The following is an 18,127-nucleotide window of genomic DNA, read 5'->3' as shown; positions in this document are numbered from 1 at the left end:
ATATAGCATGATATTTCTTCAACTTATAGAAAACTAAAAGATGGCGACTAATAAATAAGTGTACCAAAACAATTTTTGTTTCCTGTATTGAAAATTGTGGAAATTATATTTTTTTAAATAATAAATTGGTAATTGTGAAAATGGCGTGTATCTTCAAAGGGTTGAGTAATTATTGAACATTCATATTATCATCGATTCTCTTTAAATTTGTAAATTTTTATGTCGATAATCTTATATTTATGAGTCTTAGTTTTAGGTAGGACTCGATGAATATGTTTAAATCTAACAAAAAGTTCTACAAAAGAAAATGAGTAACCAACACCGCTTTTATTTCTTTCTATTATCAATTGAGGAAGTCTGTTGTATTGTAATCCAAAAGAAAATTTATCTTTTTCCTGTATGCAGTTCTTTCACAAGCAGGAATCGTATATTTGACAGGTATTCATTTTAGTTTTCTCGTGACAAAATGTTTCAATCTGGATTTGGAATTTTAGTGAGGTAGGTAAATCTGTATTTTTCGAATTTTGAATCTAGGGTGGTCACAAATATGAGATTCGACTTGCTGATATTGAATTTGAACGTAGTGTTCAAATTTTAAGCCCCCAATTGAATTTGACTCCACTTTTTTGAAAATAAAACTCTGTTTTGAAGGCAGTGTTTCTCTATCTGAATAGATCACCCATTGAAAGTGTGGAAACACCGAGATTTGTACAGCATCCCTGTTTTCAATTTAAATACCATCAACTCCAATCACTCATCTTTTATACGAAACAAATGTTGAATCTCTGAACAGCATCTCTTGGTAAACCAATGCCGGACATACGATTACTATCTTCATTTTAACTGCATCCATATGTACCTACTTACTATTAAGTTAAGATCTCAACTAGTTAATGTCGATTTTGCCGATAAATCAGTTTGATTGTTTCCTGTATGAAATGATTGCATTGCATTTTGTTAGCACTGAGCTAGAGTAAAAATTTATGGACCTTTCAAACCCATAATAAACTGTAAGCGTTAACAAAGACGATGAAAGAGGTGTTAGCTGAGAAGAGAATATAAACTAGATCAGTATCTGTGAAACCTTCGATTGGTTATTTTGTGTAATGTACGTTCTTGGGTAAAAGTGATATTTGTGGAATTGAATGGAACAATCATGATACCAGCCGTAAGGTAAAATTGAAAAACATACGCCCTAGATATGAGAAATTACTGGTGAAAGGCTTTATGGTTAATTTACTAATTGAAGTTGAAATTAGCAACGATATCTATCTTCATTTCAATTATGGAAATTGGAGGAAACGGATATTGGCAACTCAAAATAATTGCAAGCCGATCAAAACAATGGGTTCAATGATTGGTTGAAACTTGAGAATGCGTTTCTATTTTAAAACATTGAAAAATTATGCCATTCAATTTCCTATCGCGAAATGAGTGATATAGAGATAATACGTTAGTGTTCGATAACGTTTGTTTGAGTCTTAACAAAATCTAAAAAAAATACTGAATATTCTTGATTGTTCAGCGATAACTAGAGAAGAATTGTAAATTTCTCAGGATTGGAAATGCTTCATATGATGTTTGACTAAATTGATTAGGTACATTCTACACTGTGTCCGTAAAGTATGGAACAAATAAAATTTTCACTTAACAGACCATTTTTTGAAATAATCCTGAAACACTTCGATTTTTGATTTAAATTTACTGTATTTTAAAATAATAATCTATATGTCAGCTATATGGATGATTTCCTTCTTACGTTTCTTGCTCTCATCTTTTTTTTTTGTGATTCATTTCAAAGTATCACTGTGATATTATTTCTAATTTTTTTTTATTAATTTTAATCCACAAAATACACAATAACTATTCATTAAGTGGGAATCTGTAAATCACCTTGAAGCAGTGATCAAAACAACCAATGCTCCTCATAATATATTTATGTATGGATTTAGGCCATTATGAAAAGAAATTAAGTTGAGTCTACAATTTATTTGAAGTTCACGAATTTCTGTTTTTAGTAATTGGTTGAACTTTGCTAGCTTTAGTAAATTTAAACAAGTAATATTTCAAATTTCATATAAGGCAGAGACTATTACAAGTAGGACAATAAATCCAAATAACCAATGCAATTGGTTTGATTGTTTATAATCAATATATGATGAGAGCATTGAACATATAGTTCGGTAGTCATCAATTCACTTTCAAAGTTCATGAATTTTCCTCGGAGGACCACTGGTAGTTTAGAAAAATGTGAAAGGAAACTTTGGTCTAGTACTTCACTTTTTGGTCTCTTGTAGTTTTAACGTATCTGCTACCGATTTCGAGGAAAAAAATTCTAACAATTCTCTAGTAATCCTCAGTAATTCCAAATTATTATAAAGATCCAGTTAGAAAGCTGTGATGAATAAATTAATTATATACATATTTCGATACTTTTTCACCCAATCTGTAGCGAAGTTCAATAAAGATTCGATAAACTGATATAATCATCACAAAAAGTAGGACTACGAAAACTCCCTACATTTCGAAAACAAAGCGTTTGCGGGCCAATGTTTATGTGATTTTTTTTTTGGGGAATTTCTCATTTTCCTTTTGACCTTCAATTTAGGAACACCCTGTATAATTGTAGGTAGACATTCTGTACACTAGGAATGAAGAACACACAACAAGGTTTATCAGAAACACGATATCCTTCAAGTAAACATTCACAGCCTTGTTTTGTATCGATGCATGTCCCTATGGTGTTCACATCTTGCTAAAGACGTTTCTTTATCTATTTCCCCATCTGTTGGCTCGATTCTCTAGCATTTCCACCCATAAAAACGACGTCCTATTATATGAACGGTACATGGTACATCAGTTTCCGTTGTAACACGTAATGATATCTGTTTCACAGAACAATTACTATAAAATATCGTTAACGATCTTCCAGTTACTATGTACGTCAATAACTGATGTCTTATTATGACTCATAGTTTTGGAAACGGTGTAAGAATTCACTCTTGATCAATCCAAGCAGTCTTGACGCATATGAAATGATTCCATTTCACGTTTAATCTACTTTCCATTTCGTCAAGGCGAAACAGGTTGAGATATTGAAATTGGTGATAACGCACGGTCATAAGTGACACTTATGTGATTGTTGGAAACGGTCTTGAATATTGCGATGTTGACCGAGAGCAAAGGTCGAATTTAAAAATTGGAAGACGTATATGTGCATTGAAATTTCGTCATTGGATACTGGAATTTTGACGATTTCGTGGAAGATAAGCTATCAGAACTGCGAAATTCATGGTGTTCCTGAATTGGAGTTGCAAAGGAAAATGAGAGAATTCTTGGATAATTTTGAAAAAAAAGTCCTATAAAGATTGGCCCACATATGCTTTGTTTTCGAGATACAGGGTGTTTTTTGAAGTCTTACTTTTTTGCGACGTTCATACCAGTTTATCGATTCTTTATCAATCTTCGAAAGAGATTGGGCAAATAAATATCAAAACTTATAATTAATTTAATCATCTCATCTTACTGACTGGATCTCTACAATAATTTGGATTTTCCTGAGGATTACTAGAGAAAAGTTCCAAATTTCGTTATTTTGATCACATGAATTATAATTTCATTTCGATATTCATTAAACAGATTCTGCAACGTTTCTGAAGAGTGTTTTTTTTCGAGGTATATATCTTTAAGTTGGCATTACTGTTCAATATGGCAACAGCTGTCAAGTGATTTATTCTCAGTTTGGTTTGGCAATTCATCGTGAATAGACTCACGCCTGAACAACGCTTTAAAATAGTGCAAAATGAGATTGCCGTTGTTCCCGATTTTCATAAGTGAATTTTGTTTAGCGATGAAGCGCACTTCTGGTTGAATGGCTACGTCAACAAACAAAACTGCCGCATTTGGAATGAAGCTAATCCTCAAGTGTATGTCGAAACACCGTTACATCCAGAAAAACTGACTGTTTGGTGCGCTTTATGGGCTGGTGGAATCATTGGTCCGTACTTCTTCAAAAACGATGATGGCCAGAACGTTACAGTCAATGGTGATCGGTATAGAGCCATGATCACTAACTTTTTCATTCCTGAATTGAACAACCATGATGTCCAGGAGCTGTTGTTCCAGCAAGACGGCGCAACATGTCACACAGCTCGTGCCACAATCGATTTATTGAAAGACACGTTTAGTGACCTCCTAATTTCACGTTTTGGACCTGTCAATTGGCCTCCAAGGTCTTGTGATCTAACACCGCTAGACTACTTTCTGTGGGGCTATGTAAAGTCATTGGTCTATGCGGATAAGCCACAAACCCTTGACCATTTGGAAGACAACATTCGCCGTGTTATTGCCGATATACGGCCACAAATGTTGGAAAAAGTCATCGAAAATTGGACGTCAAGATTGGACTACATCCAAGCCAGCCGTGGCGGTCATATGCCAGAAATCATATTTAAAATGTAATGCTACAAAATTATCTTGCGGATAAATAAAATTCATGTCAATCGAATAATCCATCGTTGTTTTATTGCAATTTGAAGTTCTATAGCTCTAAAAAAAACACCCTTTATGAGGTTGATTTGTTTAGAATGTTTATTATTCAAAATAAAAATCACAAATCAATTTCCTTCGCTTAGTAATCTAGAAAACGAAAGTAATTTATGCAACTATTGGGTAAATCGAATATTGTTTTGACAAATTGTGACTTTCGTCAAAAGTAAAACAAAATGTTATTGTGGCTGTTTATTTCTGTGTTCATCAATTCTTGAAAGATGCAATTTTGTTCACATCGAGTAGGCATGAACGTCAAATATTTACAGTGCGCAACACTTTCACAAATTCCCTTGATTTTGTTATGATGATTAAAATGTTCAAGAAACTATTCTTCTCAACTGGAAATTCCACAAATTACGTTGATAATGAGCCACCAGGAAGTACCTAATAGTTGAATTAACCGAGTAATTTTGAATTTTTGAGTGTGCTTTTGAACATCTGATTGATGTAGAAGAATGGAACTACAAGAGTGGATTGAAAATCATGGGTAAGTGAAAATATTCTGTGAAGAAGTACCTACTAAGTCTTGTTGTGTGGTAATTAATTGAAAACGAAGTGATTGAACCTTAAGAATATTTAAAATTGAAACACTTGTATTGCAATTTTATATTTAATACGATAGTTTTGCTGAAAGATTATGAAAAATAAGATTTTCTGCATCGTTCGAATGACCTGAATTGATATTTCTAATTTCGATCGAATTTTCACAAAGATATTTTGATAGGAAAGTGGCAATACAATGGAATTTCGAAGGTATACATGCAAACTTTGCTTAAATGGCTTTTTGAATGAATTTTTGGGGTTAATCTTCCAAGAAAATCAAGATAAATACAAAATTTAAATGGCTATCATACAAAATGCATAGAATACCGACATGGAGTGGACACTCGTTGACATAATTCGTTGAAATTTTGTATTCCTAATTGGAAGTACAAAAGAAAATAACAGATTTCAAGGAAAAAAGTCCTATAAATATTGGACCGCAAATGTTTTACTTTTGATATACAGGGTTTTAAAGTTTGATTTTTTTCAAGTTTTTTCTCATAGCACCTTTCCTTCACAAGATATTGAACTTTAATTTGGCATAGATATTCCAATCTAAAGTTTTCATCATGTGATATGCTAATTTTGAATGCAAATCTACAGGGTGATTTATTTTCGAAAAACGGCCCTGTTACTATGTAACGGTAATAGCTATGGTTTTCGCCAATGAGTTTCTTTTGAGAATACGCTCTATTAGTGCTACGTCACACACCGCCATTTTTGGTTCTCCTGTCAGTGTTCGGAATCCAAAAAATGAATTGTCATTCAAATTAGTACGGTGTCGTTGAAGGAATTGGCTTATTTTCATAAATAAGAGTATTTGAGCAACGATCAGTATTAATTGATAGACAGAAAGAACGAGGTTAATACCATTAAGTTTGAATCTTGTATCATTCCCCAGATTTTGTATAAAGCCGTGTTTATTAGTTGAACTTCAAGTTCGAACTTACTGGCATTAATCTCGTGCCTTCTGTCTATCAATTAATAGTAAAATCGTTCCTTAAATAATCTTATTTATGAAAATAAGCCAATTCCTTCAACGACACCGTACTAATTTGAATGACAATTTGTTTGTTTGGATTCCGAACACTGACAGGAGAACCAAAAATGGCTGTGTGTGACGTCATCACAAATAGAGCGTATTGGCCCCAGACATTGACATCAGTTTTCGTCTATCTAGTATAGAAATACAATTTCTCATTCAAAAGTGCCCAATTTGGTCCACCCTATACCTTCAATGAATAGTTAACTTTCACTTATGCATAAACAGATGAAGGAAAGTTGTAATTGTACACGCAGACTTGACATGGAAAGTGAGTAGTTTCTGCAACTGGCCAAACAGCAGCATCCATCTCCTACTCCTACGCTTTGCCATATGTTGCCCATTAATTTCGCTGGTTTAACAAGGAAATTATCAAGCATTTAATCTCATCTCGGGCGTTTGATACGAACCCAAGATACAGTCAGACCTGCCTAATAGTCCAGTGACTAACATACAGAATGGCAGAGTTAAAAAACGTCACCAATTAGTGCAGATCATTGGAATCGTCAACAAAGATTAATTGTAATTTGTGAAGGCAATGAGAGGTCATCATTCCCTCTGGCATTGTTTAGGTTCCAGTCGAGTTACATCAGACCTCGATTAGGGAAGAAGAAGAGAACGCTTCAACATAGAGGAAGCGAGAGAGATCGGATGTAAAGCTCGATTAAAATTTTCGACGTTGAATCGAATCGTTGGTAATGCGATATCATGATGAAACCACAGAGGGTGACCCATCGATATTTTGAGAACCAAAAATCGGACGTCTCTGAAATGTTGCACGTAATTTTTGTCAAGTAATTTGGTGTGGAACGTAGAGTAATAAACATGGATAGAGGGAGTATATGCAATTTTTACATGTTCCCAACATGGTTAGGTTACGTTGTCGGATTGTGATATATTTTCAAATTCACAATTTTACTATATCGTTTTGAATGTATATTATATTGAATGAAATATATTTATTTGAGTGATTTCCGATTAAATATGCAAATTTGGAATCTGATATTTTTCCTTATTGTCGAATTTATAATAAGCAGAATATTCATGTTTTTCTGTATCTACCTGCTGAAATCCAAGGTTTGGCAACTTTTGCTCTCCTAGTGTCATCGGTTGTTTTCTGAATTTCTGATATATTTAGGTTTTTATTTCAATATATTCTGAGCTAATATGAAACGTTGATTCACTATGGAACATAAGAAGTGCGTTCTTTGTGGAGAAACTCGCGAATTGAGTGAAATATCGTATCACTGATATGTTTTCATTTCCGCGCGCTTCATGTCAAATTTGATAGTTCATGTTGGGGACAAAATTTGCCTACTGAAAATGACATAAGCTCCCTCTATCCAAGTTTATTTCTCTGAGAAGACTAATAAAGCAATGTGTAGAATTTGCAGTTTATTTAGGAGTAGAGTAGAATAAGTAGAGTGGTTCTCACTTATTGTCAGACTTTTTCACCTACTTCAAACTAGAATTACTGTTCTGTTCAATTTGGTGACCCCAATCGAAATTTTTCGTTTCACCAAATTTTCCCAGGTGGGATCTCCGATAAAACTCCTGACCTATGCCTCCATTAACGATATTACAGAATTAATTAGATGATAATTTAAGTCCCACGCAAGTTCCGGATTTAACTTTTTTTCCTAGGCGTGGAAAATGGAAGTAGTTCAGTCAGCTGTTGATACTTTGTCTAACTTCCAGACCTATTTATCTTTGATAATAAGGAGTCTCGTGTCTTTTTTATGTTCAGTCCTCGATTTAATTGGAATCCAGTGATCTTTTTCCGCCGTTAACTTGTTACTTTATGGGTTAAACGTTTGTTTCTTCGTCTAAAAATATCTTTGTGCTACCTTAAGTTGTATTTCTCAACGAGTATAGTCTGAGAGTGCCCCAGCATCCAATCGCCATTGGTTTCAGTAGGTATCGAATTAACATATTTTCTGAAATTTATCACAAATGAGCTGAAATTTGAGAAATTTCGACAACAATTTTGAATCGTTTGAGGGTATTGTAATTGCTCGTTCGAATGTTTCAGATTTAGATTTCAGAATCTTTAGTGTATATGGCCGGACGGACAGAATCGAATTTGATGACAGATTCGTCTGATAGATCTGAATTCAAGAAATACACACATTGTGTCGAAATTGTTTGAAAAGATTTAAAATTAATCACTTTTCTAAATCTGCGAAATTGAATTTTCTACTTCCTCTTCATCGCCACAGTTGGGAACCCATAAGATATAATCTAAAATGGGTCAAAATGCACCTATATAAAGTAATATGTACTATCTATAATGCAACAAAACAAACTACTAAATTTTTGGAATGTTTTTTGAGTGTTCTTCAAACATGATTTTTTCAAATTTATTTGTGTAAGAAAAAAATTGAACTCGAATCAAATATTTATCAAACATACAGATAAATTTTGACTAATTTTCGTGTGCATGTGTATAGTTACTGTAGATATCATATCGATTTTGAAGTATCAAGAGTCAAGGAACAATTATTTTTCAAATACAGGTCATTGAAAAATTGGTTTAATTGTTGACAACAAATTAATTTTTCACTAATTATTTACGTGATTAACGTTCCGTTGATTGGAAATTACTGTAATTTCTGATTTGATCCATTATTTCCAATTCTTTAAAGATGGGAATTTCATTTTTTTGGACAAAGTACAAGGTGTTCCTAAATTGGGGGTACAAACATTGGAATTTAAAAAAAAAAAGTCCTTCAAACATGGACCCACAGACGCTTTGTGTTACAGGGTGTTTCTTGAAGCTCTACTATTTTTGTGATGAATTTAAAAGTTTAACGAATCAATTATAGCAAAAATAAGCTGCAAAACTAATCATTAGTCTATTAATTACATCTTGCTAACTCGATTTCATGATAACTTGGATTTTTCTGAGGATTTCGAGAGAATTGTTTGTTTTTCTTCTCGAAATCGATAGCAGTTACGAATAAACTATAAGAAACCAAAAAGGTTATTACTGCACCAAAATATCATTTACATTATTTCAAACCACCATTAGTCCGCAAAAAAAAGTTCTGGAAGAAAAAAATTGGTGCTGTAGATTTGCATTCAAAATTAGAATGTAATATGATGAAATCGTCAAATTGGAATATCTATGACCAAATTAAGTTGAATACCTTGGGAAAATGAGAAAAAAAACCTGTAAAAAATCAGATTTGAACACCCTGTATCTCGAAAACTGAACATCTGTGTTATGGATGAATCTTGATAAAAAAGAAATCTTTCGTATACAGGGTGGTTCAAAATTAAGTATCAAGATTTCAGGACCGTATTTTTCAGGTCATAATAAGACTTTTTTCAATAAACATGTGTCCGCTATGAGAAAAAACTAAAAAAGAAATCAAACTTTCACATCCTTTGAGAGCGGTTGCGGGCACATGTTCATAAGACCTTTTTTTCTCAAAATATTCCAAGGAATCTCTCATTTTATTTTGAATTGTTTGAAATTTTTTAATCGAAATCGGTAGCAGATACAATATACTACAAGAAACCAAAAGTTTAGTACTGGACCAAAGTTTCTTTTTACATTTTTCTACTACCAATGGTCCACCAAAAAAAAATTCTTAATGAAAGAATCGGGCACTGTTCCAGAAAAAATATCACCCTGTAGATTTGCATTCGATATTATCATATGACATGATGAATATTTTAAATCGGAATGTCTATGTCAAATTTAAGTCGAATATCTTGTGAAGGGAAGATGCTATAGAAAAAAACCTGAAGAAAAAAATCAAACTTTAACACTCTGTATCTCGAAAACAAAGCGTTTGCGGACCCATGTTCATAGGACTTTTTTTCCTTAAAATAATCCGAAAAATCTGTCATTTTCATTTGGATCTCCAATTCAGGAACACCCAGTATACCGTTCCATGGGAATTTCGCCTTGTTTAAATACATTTTTCGGATCATTTGACAGCCATTTCGGCACATAAAACCAGCCTAACGAAAAGGGTACCGAAAACTGTGCAAACACAAGATAGCAACATCTGAAAACGCGCGATAAGAAATCCAAAATCAACAAGAAACACCAAAGGTATCGTGTAGTCGAACACAAAAGCGGAAGATAACGTCCAATATCGAGTTAAAAGGTAAATCAGTGTTAGTCATGATCTTGGAGAGTTCCAATGGTACTTCCAGCGAAATGATTACTAACAAATGACTAACAACGTAATGCGGACCTCGATGGTTCGCTTCATTCAGTCACTCGAACGTTGCATTTTACAACTACCACTCGCGCTGATGTTTATTACCAGTTAAAGCTCCAATTAAAATTAATTTTTAACCATCCTGTGTGTGTTGTGTTGTGTTATTTGACAAAAGGGACGGTCCCCTATGTGATGCTCCGTTAAATTATCTCTTCTCTGTGTTCAGTGATGGATCGAAATTGTTCTATGATGGACGAGGATGTTACCGCGCGTTCGCACTTTTCGGAATTGGTGAGGTAAAAAATTTTTTTTGTTTTTGTTTTTTTTTTTCACGAACGGTGGTGATGTGTTTTTGGAAGTGTCATTGATGTGCGGTTTGTTTTGTTACGTTGGACATGTGTCCTACATATGTGGGAATATTTTGGGCGACGAGAAAACGTTCGGTTTGTTTTTGCGCGCAAACTGATTTGCATGCCGGAAATTGATGTACAGGATGTCCTGAATTGGAGGTCCAAACGATAACGACAGATTCCTCGGAATATTTTAAGAAAATAAAGTCCTATGAACATGGGTCTGAAAACGCTTTGTTTTCGAGATATAGAGTGTTGAAATTTGATTTTTTTTTTCATAGCAATTTCCCTTCACAAGATATTCAACTTAAATTCGGAAGAGATATTTCAATTCCAAGTTTTGAATGCAAATCTACAGGGTGATATTTTTCTGGAACAGTGCCCGCTTCTTTCCTCTAGAACTTTTTTTTGTTTTTTTGGTTTAGAAAAATATGAAATAAAACTTTAGTCTATTAATACAACTTTTGGTCTCTTGTAGTTTTGTCATATCTGCTACCGATTTCGAGAAAAAAAATCAAACAATTCTCTAGTAATCCTCAGGAAAATCCAAATTATTATAAATATCCAGTTACTAAGCTGTGATGAATAAATTAATTATAAGTTTTGGTACTTAGTTGCTCAATCTGTAGCGAAAATTAATAAAGATTTGGTACATTGTTATAATCATCAAAAAAGTGGGACTACAATGGAACACCCTGTAGCTCAAAAACTAGGTGTTTACGGGCCCATGTTCATAGGGCTTTTTTCTCAAAAGTATCCAAGGAATCAGTAATTTTCGTTCGTACCTCCAATTTAGGAACACCCTGTATTATTAAGGGAATAAGAGTTTCTGTTTGCTGATGAAAATTTTTGTAGGGGAAATAATGAATTATAAAAACTTCTGGTTCATTTTCGAAAATATTGATTTATTATACCCAATAAGAATAGATTCGAAAAAAAGGAACTTAAACCCTGTGGAAATTTATCGGTAAAACTTATGTAAATTTGACAAAATGGGAATTTTTTCGGTTCTTATTCTTTTATCGAATATTAGTATCCTTATTTGTTGATAAATATTCAGATACAGTATTTGAACTATGCGCTATTAGCTCCAAATCAGATATAACTTCGAAAATATAAGACTGCGATAAGAAATCATCGTACGAATATGCAAATCAACTTCATGATTTTATGTCCTATGTTTGTATTCAATGAGTTGTTTTATTTATCTACTTCCTTCTTGATATTCACCTTCATCTTGGGAAGTTTTGACTTAAGGAAATTGATTTATCATTTTCAATTATGAACCTTTGAATAGTTAGACGAAAAATAATTTTTTTTCATAGTTGACGTTTTGAAATGTATAGAATCTTAAAATTCAAAGAAAGATTTCCTTGGAAACTATTGAAGCAATTCGTGTGAAATTTGGTATAAAAAGTAGTTATGATACCGCATTGATCACGCTAATGATAACGATCCATAAATTTTCAAGGTAAAAAATCAAGGATTCAAATTTTACAGAAATTGATCCTGCACTTTTATGAAATTTCAAATCTGTAATGATATTGTTGTACTGAATAAAATTAGGGATTATTCGTATTGAAAATTGTTAATCAAAATCTGTCCATCTGCCGTCTAAAGCTTGGAGACTATATTATATATGAATCTTGATAAAAAAGAATTGGTTGGTACATATATCTTATCTATAGCTGAAGATTCGATCAATGATTTTTGCACTAAAAGCAGAAGAAGTCAATTCAGATCAATAACAAATAAATTTAAAACGATAGGAGTATATATCACCAGATTTCTTTTCGATTAATATAACCTAATATTTAGAAAGGTATCGAAAGTATGATCCAATCTTATCTGTGTCTTAAAATTTCTTAATTTTTTTCAATTATATACAAATCATGTTGGCATTTAGAAAGTCATATTCGAAAGAAAAAGCAATAAAACCGATATTTCAGAAGAAAGTTACCGATTATTGTATCATCCTCGTTATCGAAAATATGTTGGAAATCGAGAATTAATTGCAAAATTCAAATCAGGTCAGTGTTGGAAAGATTTCACTGAATTTCACTAAATTTTTGTTAATTGTTCTTATTTTCGTACGTTGTACAATTTTTTAATGTAAACATACAACGATCATTCTTTCACAACTATTTCGGATTCAAAATGATATGATATCAGAGGAGACCACGAGCTTATAATATGTGGTTATGAACAGATTAATATGAAGAAAAAATATGTCTCAGAAAAGGACAAAATTTCATTTATCGTAAATCATCTCTTAATCATTTCCGAGTATTTTTTCTCAGGAAGTAGTTTGTAGAATATAGTATCATTATATTGATATAAAAACAACAAAAATCAATCTTCAAATACAGGTATATCCTTAGCGAATGACGCAGTAGATAATCTTTCTAACTGCCTTCTAATCTTGTATTCAAATATTCTCTACTTGTTGAATCAATCAACTGGAATCCAAACAGAAATGTCCATTGAATAATTGGAGTTGATTCATGGATTAAAAACTCAACAACGTTTTATAAATCATTGCTAACAATCATATTCATTTTTCTGATATTATATCCAAATAAATATTTACCAAATAGGACATGGTTATAATGAGTGTCCTTGAATCTCTTTATTGAAGTATGTCGATGTATGAACAAATAACTAGAAATATTTCATTACATTTATGGTGTTCTGTGAATTTAAAATCGCAACATTGAAAATTGCATTCCAAACATGTCCTTTTCCAAGGTGCATATGCATATAATGAGATTGATGTAGTATTTTCTCTTAATGGTGTATGTATTGCTGTTTGGTACAAGTTTGTTATACCTCAAGTTATCTTCGGAAGAAATTATTGATGATAAACTACAAATTATCTATTTTGCAAGAACGAAGTATAATATATAAGTTCTATAAGTTAAATGCGAGCTTATTCAGCTTAAAAAATAGTTTCTTTTCGTAATTATTGTTTTTCACAAAACTAAACAATAAATTCTCAGATATCAAGGAAACGAATTTGAATTCATCTGCTTTCACCAAACATTGGTCCACATTTTTTACAAGAATCTTCCTAATAAGTAGTTATGCATTTGAAAATACTTAATTTAATCAAGTTGTTCATTTGGGATGCCTCCAACCATTGTTCTTCAAATTCCGTATTCTTCAGTTGTTCACGAATTTAATTCAATACAGTGCCCCAGAAAAAAAGTTGATATGGAGGATATATCAATTAAGCTAATTGATCAAGCCCACTTGGTCTAAACGAACTCGTAATTAAGTCTTGAAAAACATAATACATCCTTCTTTCAAGACAAATTGGAGTAAAACCTAATGTCTAACAAAAGAATAAGGGAAATAAAAAAAGTCATGAACAATAGAGAATAAGAAAAACTTTCAGAATATATTTCTCTCCATTTTACAATAGTCAAGAAATAAAATATTATTTACACAAATCAGTAGCGATAAATATGAAGATAAACTATTACCACTTCACAACCATATCAAAGTTATTCTAATTTGGAGAGAAATGATTATATCAGGGTAACGGAAGCATCCCTTATCTACAATTGTAAGGGCCTAGCTCAGTGAAATCATACTGGCATTGCCTGGTGGTATTCCACAAGGGGCAGTTCCGTTCGTGTGTTTCCCAAATGAATTTGTTCTTCAGAGATAATTTTTTTAGGTACTCCCGGCCGATGCTAACTGCTGCCGGTGTGATCACCCTCATCATAATGGTGATAGGAGTTGTGGGGAATTCCTTGACAGTTGTTGCTCTTATCAGAAATGCCAAGATCAGGACGGTTGCAGCTGCGTTTATAGCCAGGTAAATGATTGTTTATTTGATGTTTTTTTGAGTGTGGATACTTGAGTCAATAAACTTATTTTCATACTTAATCTATTATCTCCCCAATATAGATGGCGATACTAATATAATAAGTGTCGCCATCTACAATGGTTAAATAATGTATGAAAATAAGTTTATTATGTATTGTTGGTTAGTTTTATGTAAACGTAGATCAAATATGTGATCTAGTGTAGGTATTATACGACTGTTGATCTCGTGGTGAAATGTCTAGAGTTTAAGTTTATGTTGAGTTATTTGTTGGGAGAACGAGAGTTGAAAAACAATATATGCGGAATTATAGACGCAAAAAACCTTTACCTGAATTTTATGAATCAGTTTCAACTTTCTATCGAGTGATTCATCGGAAATATAACTGTTTTACAATCGAGTTGTGGTCTGCAGATATATTTCTCGGAATTTCAAGGAAGATACGTCACCTCAATGATTTCAGTAATGTGTGAAACTCTCATTGGGCAGAATATATTCATAACTGTTGAAATACTACAGTACAACATTATTAAATTGTGCGAAAGAATGTTATGGCTCAGAAAAGATTCAAATTTTCACAATTTTGCATGTCTGTATTGAAGCTATAGCAAAAAAAACTTGTGCTATATGCGAGCAAGAGTCAAATATTCTAAATTCATTCCATAAAGACTCTAGATCTTCTATGTAAATGAAGTAGTTGAAAGAATCAATGATTACTGTGAGACTGTTGTATATTCAGCACTCTGTATATTGATGAGTGGATGTGCCTATATACCTTGTTTGAATAACAAAATATTTTATCTATATAGGTATTTATCAGTTCATACATAGCTGTATAAATATTTAGTAGGAATTCAAATTAGCAAAATTGAATATGATAATCTCCCTTATGTGTTTCCGTTCAAAGGAAGTCACACTTCCTTCAAATTTCTTGATTTTCTCTTTATATGGAATCTCCAAAAATAGAATATTTCTATTTATCATGAGTGTTCCGAAAATGAGCATAAGAACATAACATTGTTGAATATGTATGCAAAGAAAAATGTTACAGAATATATAAAAATGAAACACGTTTTTCTACATTCATGCAAAAAGCAAAACTTTATTGAACTATATTTAGTGGAAAAAGAAGTTCTTTATTGCACTAGTGCAATAAAGTTTTTATTGCACTCATCTGTCAAACAAACTCAGTGTTGCAAAACAAATATTGCAGCCTGAAGGAAATAACGATGTACAGTTACCAAGTACTAGTACGTTTACAGCAGTAACAAATCAAGAAGTGAATTTAAAAAGTATTTCACTACGAAATATTCATATTGAAAATTGCACCAATTGTTCATTCACTTTCAACATTGAGGGTAAAAATAAAGTTTGAGTTAAATTGTTCGTAACGTATTAGTTCTTGTTTCAATGCAAATCGATATTAATAATAAAGTATTCAAGTTGCGCTTTTCATTTTGCTACACCTAGTGCCGCACCTCAATAAATCATTTTTTGCTTTTTGCATGAACGTAGAAAAAATGTTGTATGCAACTCGTGCAAAAATTGTTTATTGTACTCGACGTGTTGTCCAACTCGGCTTAACGGCCTCGTCGGACAATTTCACGTCGAGTGCAATAAACATTCACTTTTTGCACTTGTTGCATAAATAACTAATATGTGTAGAGGTTAGTTTAAATTCGATGTCTAATCTAAATACAGATTATACAGTACGCATAGGATATCTACAATATCAAGACGTATCATTGCCAATACTGTATATTAACTCCCGAACAAACTGCTGTAGTTCGAATTTTGAACCATCTTTATCTATTATGACATTAACTGATTACAATGAGAATAATTTAAGTGTTATTGTTTCAGCCTTTGCATTTCCGATCTCCTGTTCTGCTTCTTGGTGGTACCATTTGCAGCGAGTCAGTTCTTTCATGGGACCTGGATCCATGGCCAAGTGCTCTGTTCCATGATCCCCATGCTGAGGTATGGTAGCGTTGGTGTATCCCTCCTGAGTATCGTCATCATCTCCATCAATCGCTACATCCTCATCGCTTGGCCATCATTATACCCGAGTATCTTCACCAAGACCAAAGTTACCATTTACATAATCGGGATATGGGCATTCAGCTATGGAATCCAGATACCCACATTGTTTGGAGTTTGGGGAACATTTGGTTTGGACGAGAAGCTTGGTACTTGCTCAATAAAAGAAGATGAAAATTGTCGGAACCCTAAAAACTTGCTGTTCTTCTACGGCTTTGCCACACCTTGCATCGTCATTATTATATGTTATGCCAAGATCTTCTGGGTGGTGCACCAATCGCACAAGAGAATGGCGGAGCATACCAGCAGTACCAACTATAAGAGAAGCGAAATGCACATCACCAAGATGGTTTTGGTCATATTTATCTGCTTTGTTGTGTGTTACCTTCCTTTGGCTCTTGTGAAATTGTTGGACAGTCAAGTTACCCATCCTCCTCTACATGTCTTAGGGTACATTCTCCTCTATTCGGCGTCGTGTGTCAATCCAGTGGTGTACGTCACGATGAACAAGCAATACAGGCAAGCGTATTTGAACACCATAAGGTGTGACTTCATTAATAACATAGAATCTTACAACACACAACCGCAGAATAGTAGGACACACTTATCAGTGAACTATCTGAAGAATATGGTGATAAAATCACCTAAAGCGTGAACAACTGAAGCAATGATGAAGGCTCAAAATGTTGTTTTTCTGTTATTGAAGAGTGCACATTGCACAGTATTATGGACTGAAATCCACAAACCCAAAATTTGACTCAAACCAATGCCTATGTGATATTACGATAGATTGTAGAGATGGGTCATGTTGTCTGCGATTTCAATTAGAAAACCAGATATTCGAAGAAGAAGAAAAACTTTTCGTTTCTATAGAACACACTATAGGTGAAAGAAGGTTGTGATTTTAGATACTGAAGGCACAAAATGGCAGGTCATTTTCAATTTATGTTAATAATTTGTATCGATGATTCACATGAATCTTTTTATGAAAAAAGTATGTTTCTTTTTCTTAATTAGCGAAGGTTTTTTATTGAAATCGCAGAGTTACTATCTGAGAGCACTCACATTCTGCTCTACAAAAGACTGTAAAAAAAAACTGAAACCTAGAATTTAGATCGAAGATTTCCTCCATTTGAAATAGCAGTTAGAATTATTTTTGGTAAGCAAGCATCTTCGTTGTGATATATCAATGCCATTTCAATTAAAATTTGTATATAATTGAAATAATGTTATTTATTTTTAGTTGAGATAAATTAATTTTTAATCGATTTATGTTGAAAAGTACAAAGATAATATGATATCATATACCATTGGATGATCTGCTATGTTTTAAGCGGAAGATTCCACCTTACAATAAGGCTTTTTTTTATTTCGTTACATACCTCGATGTAAATAATTTTATTGCAGAAATTTATTGTACTCTGAGAAATTAAATTTATTCGATTTTGAAAATCGAGATAAATTACAGTAAAATGCATGTTTGATTTGTTTTATTGCTCCTTCCATATGTCATGAATGATATCATTCTCTTTTGGCAAGGCGTTCTCAGCTAATTTTAATGGCGGTCCCTGCCATGTACACCCTCAACAGC

The 18,127-nt window shown here is 32.9% G+C and overlaps 1 protein-coding gene across 4 annotated transcripts; it reads left to right on the top strand.

Annotated features, from left to right (window-relative positions):
• The first annotated feature begins 1,035 nt into the window (after positions 1–1,035).
• On the top strand, positions 1,036–18,020 carry LOC123684037 (G-protein coupled receptor moody-like). Of its 4 annotated transcripts, none has more exons than XM_045623131.1 (3): positions 1,036–1,173; positions 14,347–14,487; positions 16,360–18,020. In XM_045623131.1, exons 1-3 carry the CDS (start codon positions 1,157–1,159, stop codon positions 17,189–17,191), a joined length of 990 nt encoding a protein of 329 aa, XP_045479087.1. In that variant the 5' UTR covers positions 1,036–1,156; the 3' UTR covers positions 17,192–18,020. The 4 variants fall into 4 exon arrangements, with proteins under 4 accessions (XP_045479087.1, XP_045479086.1, XP_045479088.1 ...); XM_045623130.1 differs by lacking the exon at positions 1,036–1,173 and adding an exon at positions 4,899–5,038; XM_045623132.1 differs by lacking the exon at positions 1,036–1,173 and adding an exon at positions 10,134–10,257.
• The last annotated feature ends 107 nt before the right edge of the window (positions 18,021–18,127 follow it).

This window comes from Harmonia axyridis, chromosome 7, assembly GCF_914767665.1.
Source record: "Harmonia axyridis chromosome 7, icHarAxyr1.1, whole genome shotgun sequence".
NCBI classification, from domain to species: domain Eukaryota; kingdom Metazoa; phylum Arthropoda; class Insecta; order Coleoptera; family Coccinellidae; genus Harmonia; species Harmonia axyridis.
Note: the sequence above shows the minus strand (reverse complement) of the source record. Positions and strands in the feature narration are given on the sequence as shown.

What these genes read in the sequence shown, in the direction of transcription:
- LOC123684037 (XM_045623129.1), top strand. Translation starts at nt 10,543, where the DNA reads ATGGATCGAAATTGTTCTATGATGGACGAGGATGTTACCGCGCGTTCG. An exon ending in CACTTTTCGGAATTGGTGAG is followed by an intron (nt 10,611 to 14,346) that starts GTAAAAAATTTT and finishes TAATTTTTTTAG; the next exon opens with GTACTCCCGGCCGATGCTAA. An exon ending in GCAGCTGCGTTTATAGCCAG is followed by an intron (nt 14,488 to 16,359) that starts GTAAATGATTGT and finishes TTATTGTTTCAG; the next exon opens with CCTTTGCATTTCCGATCTCC.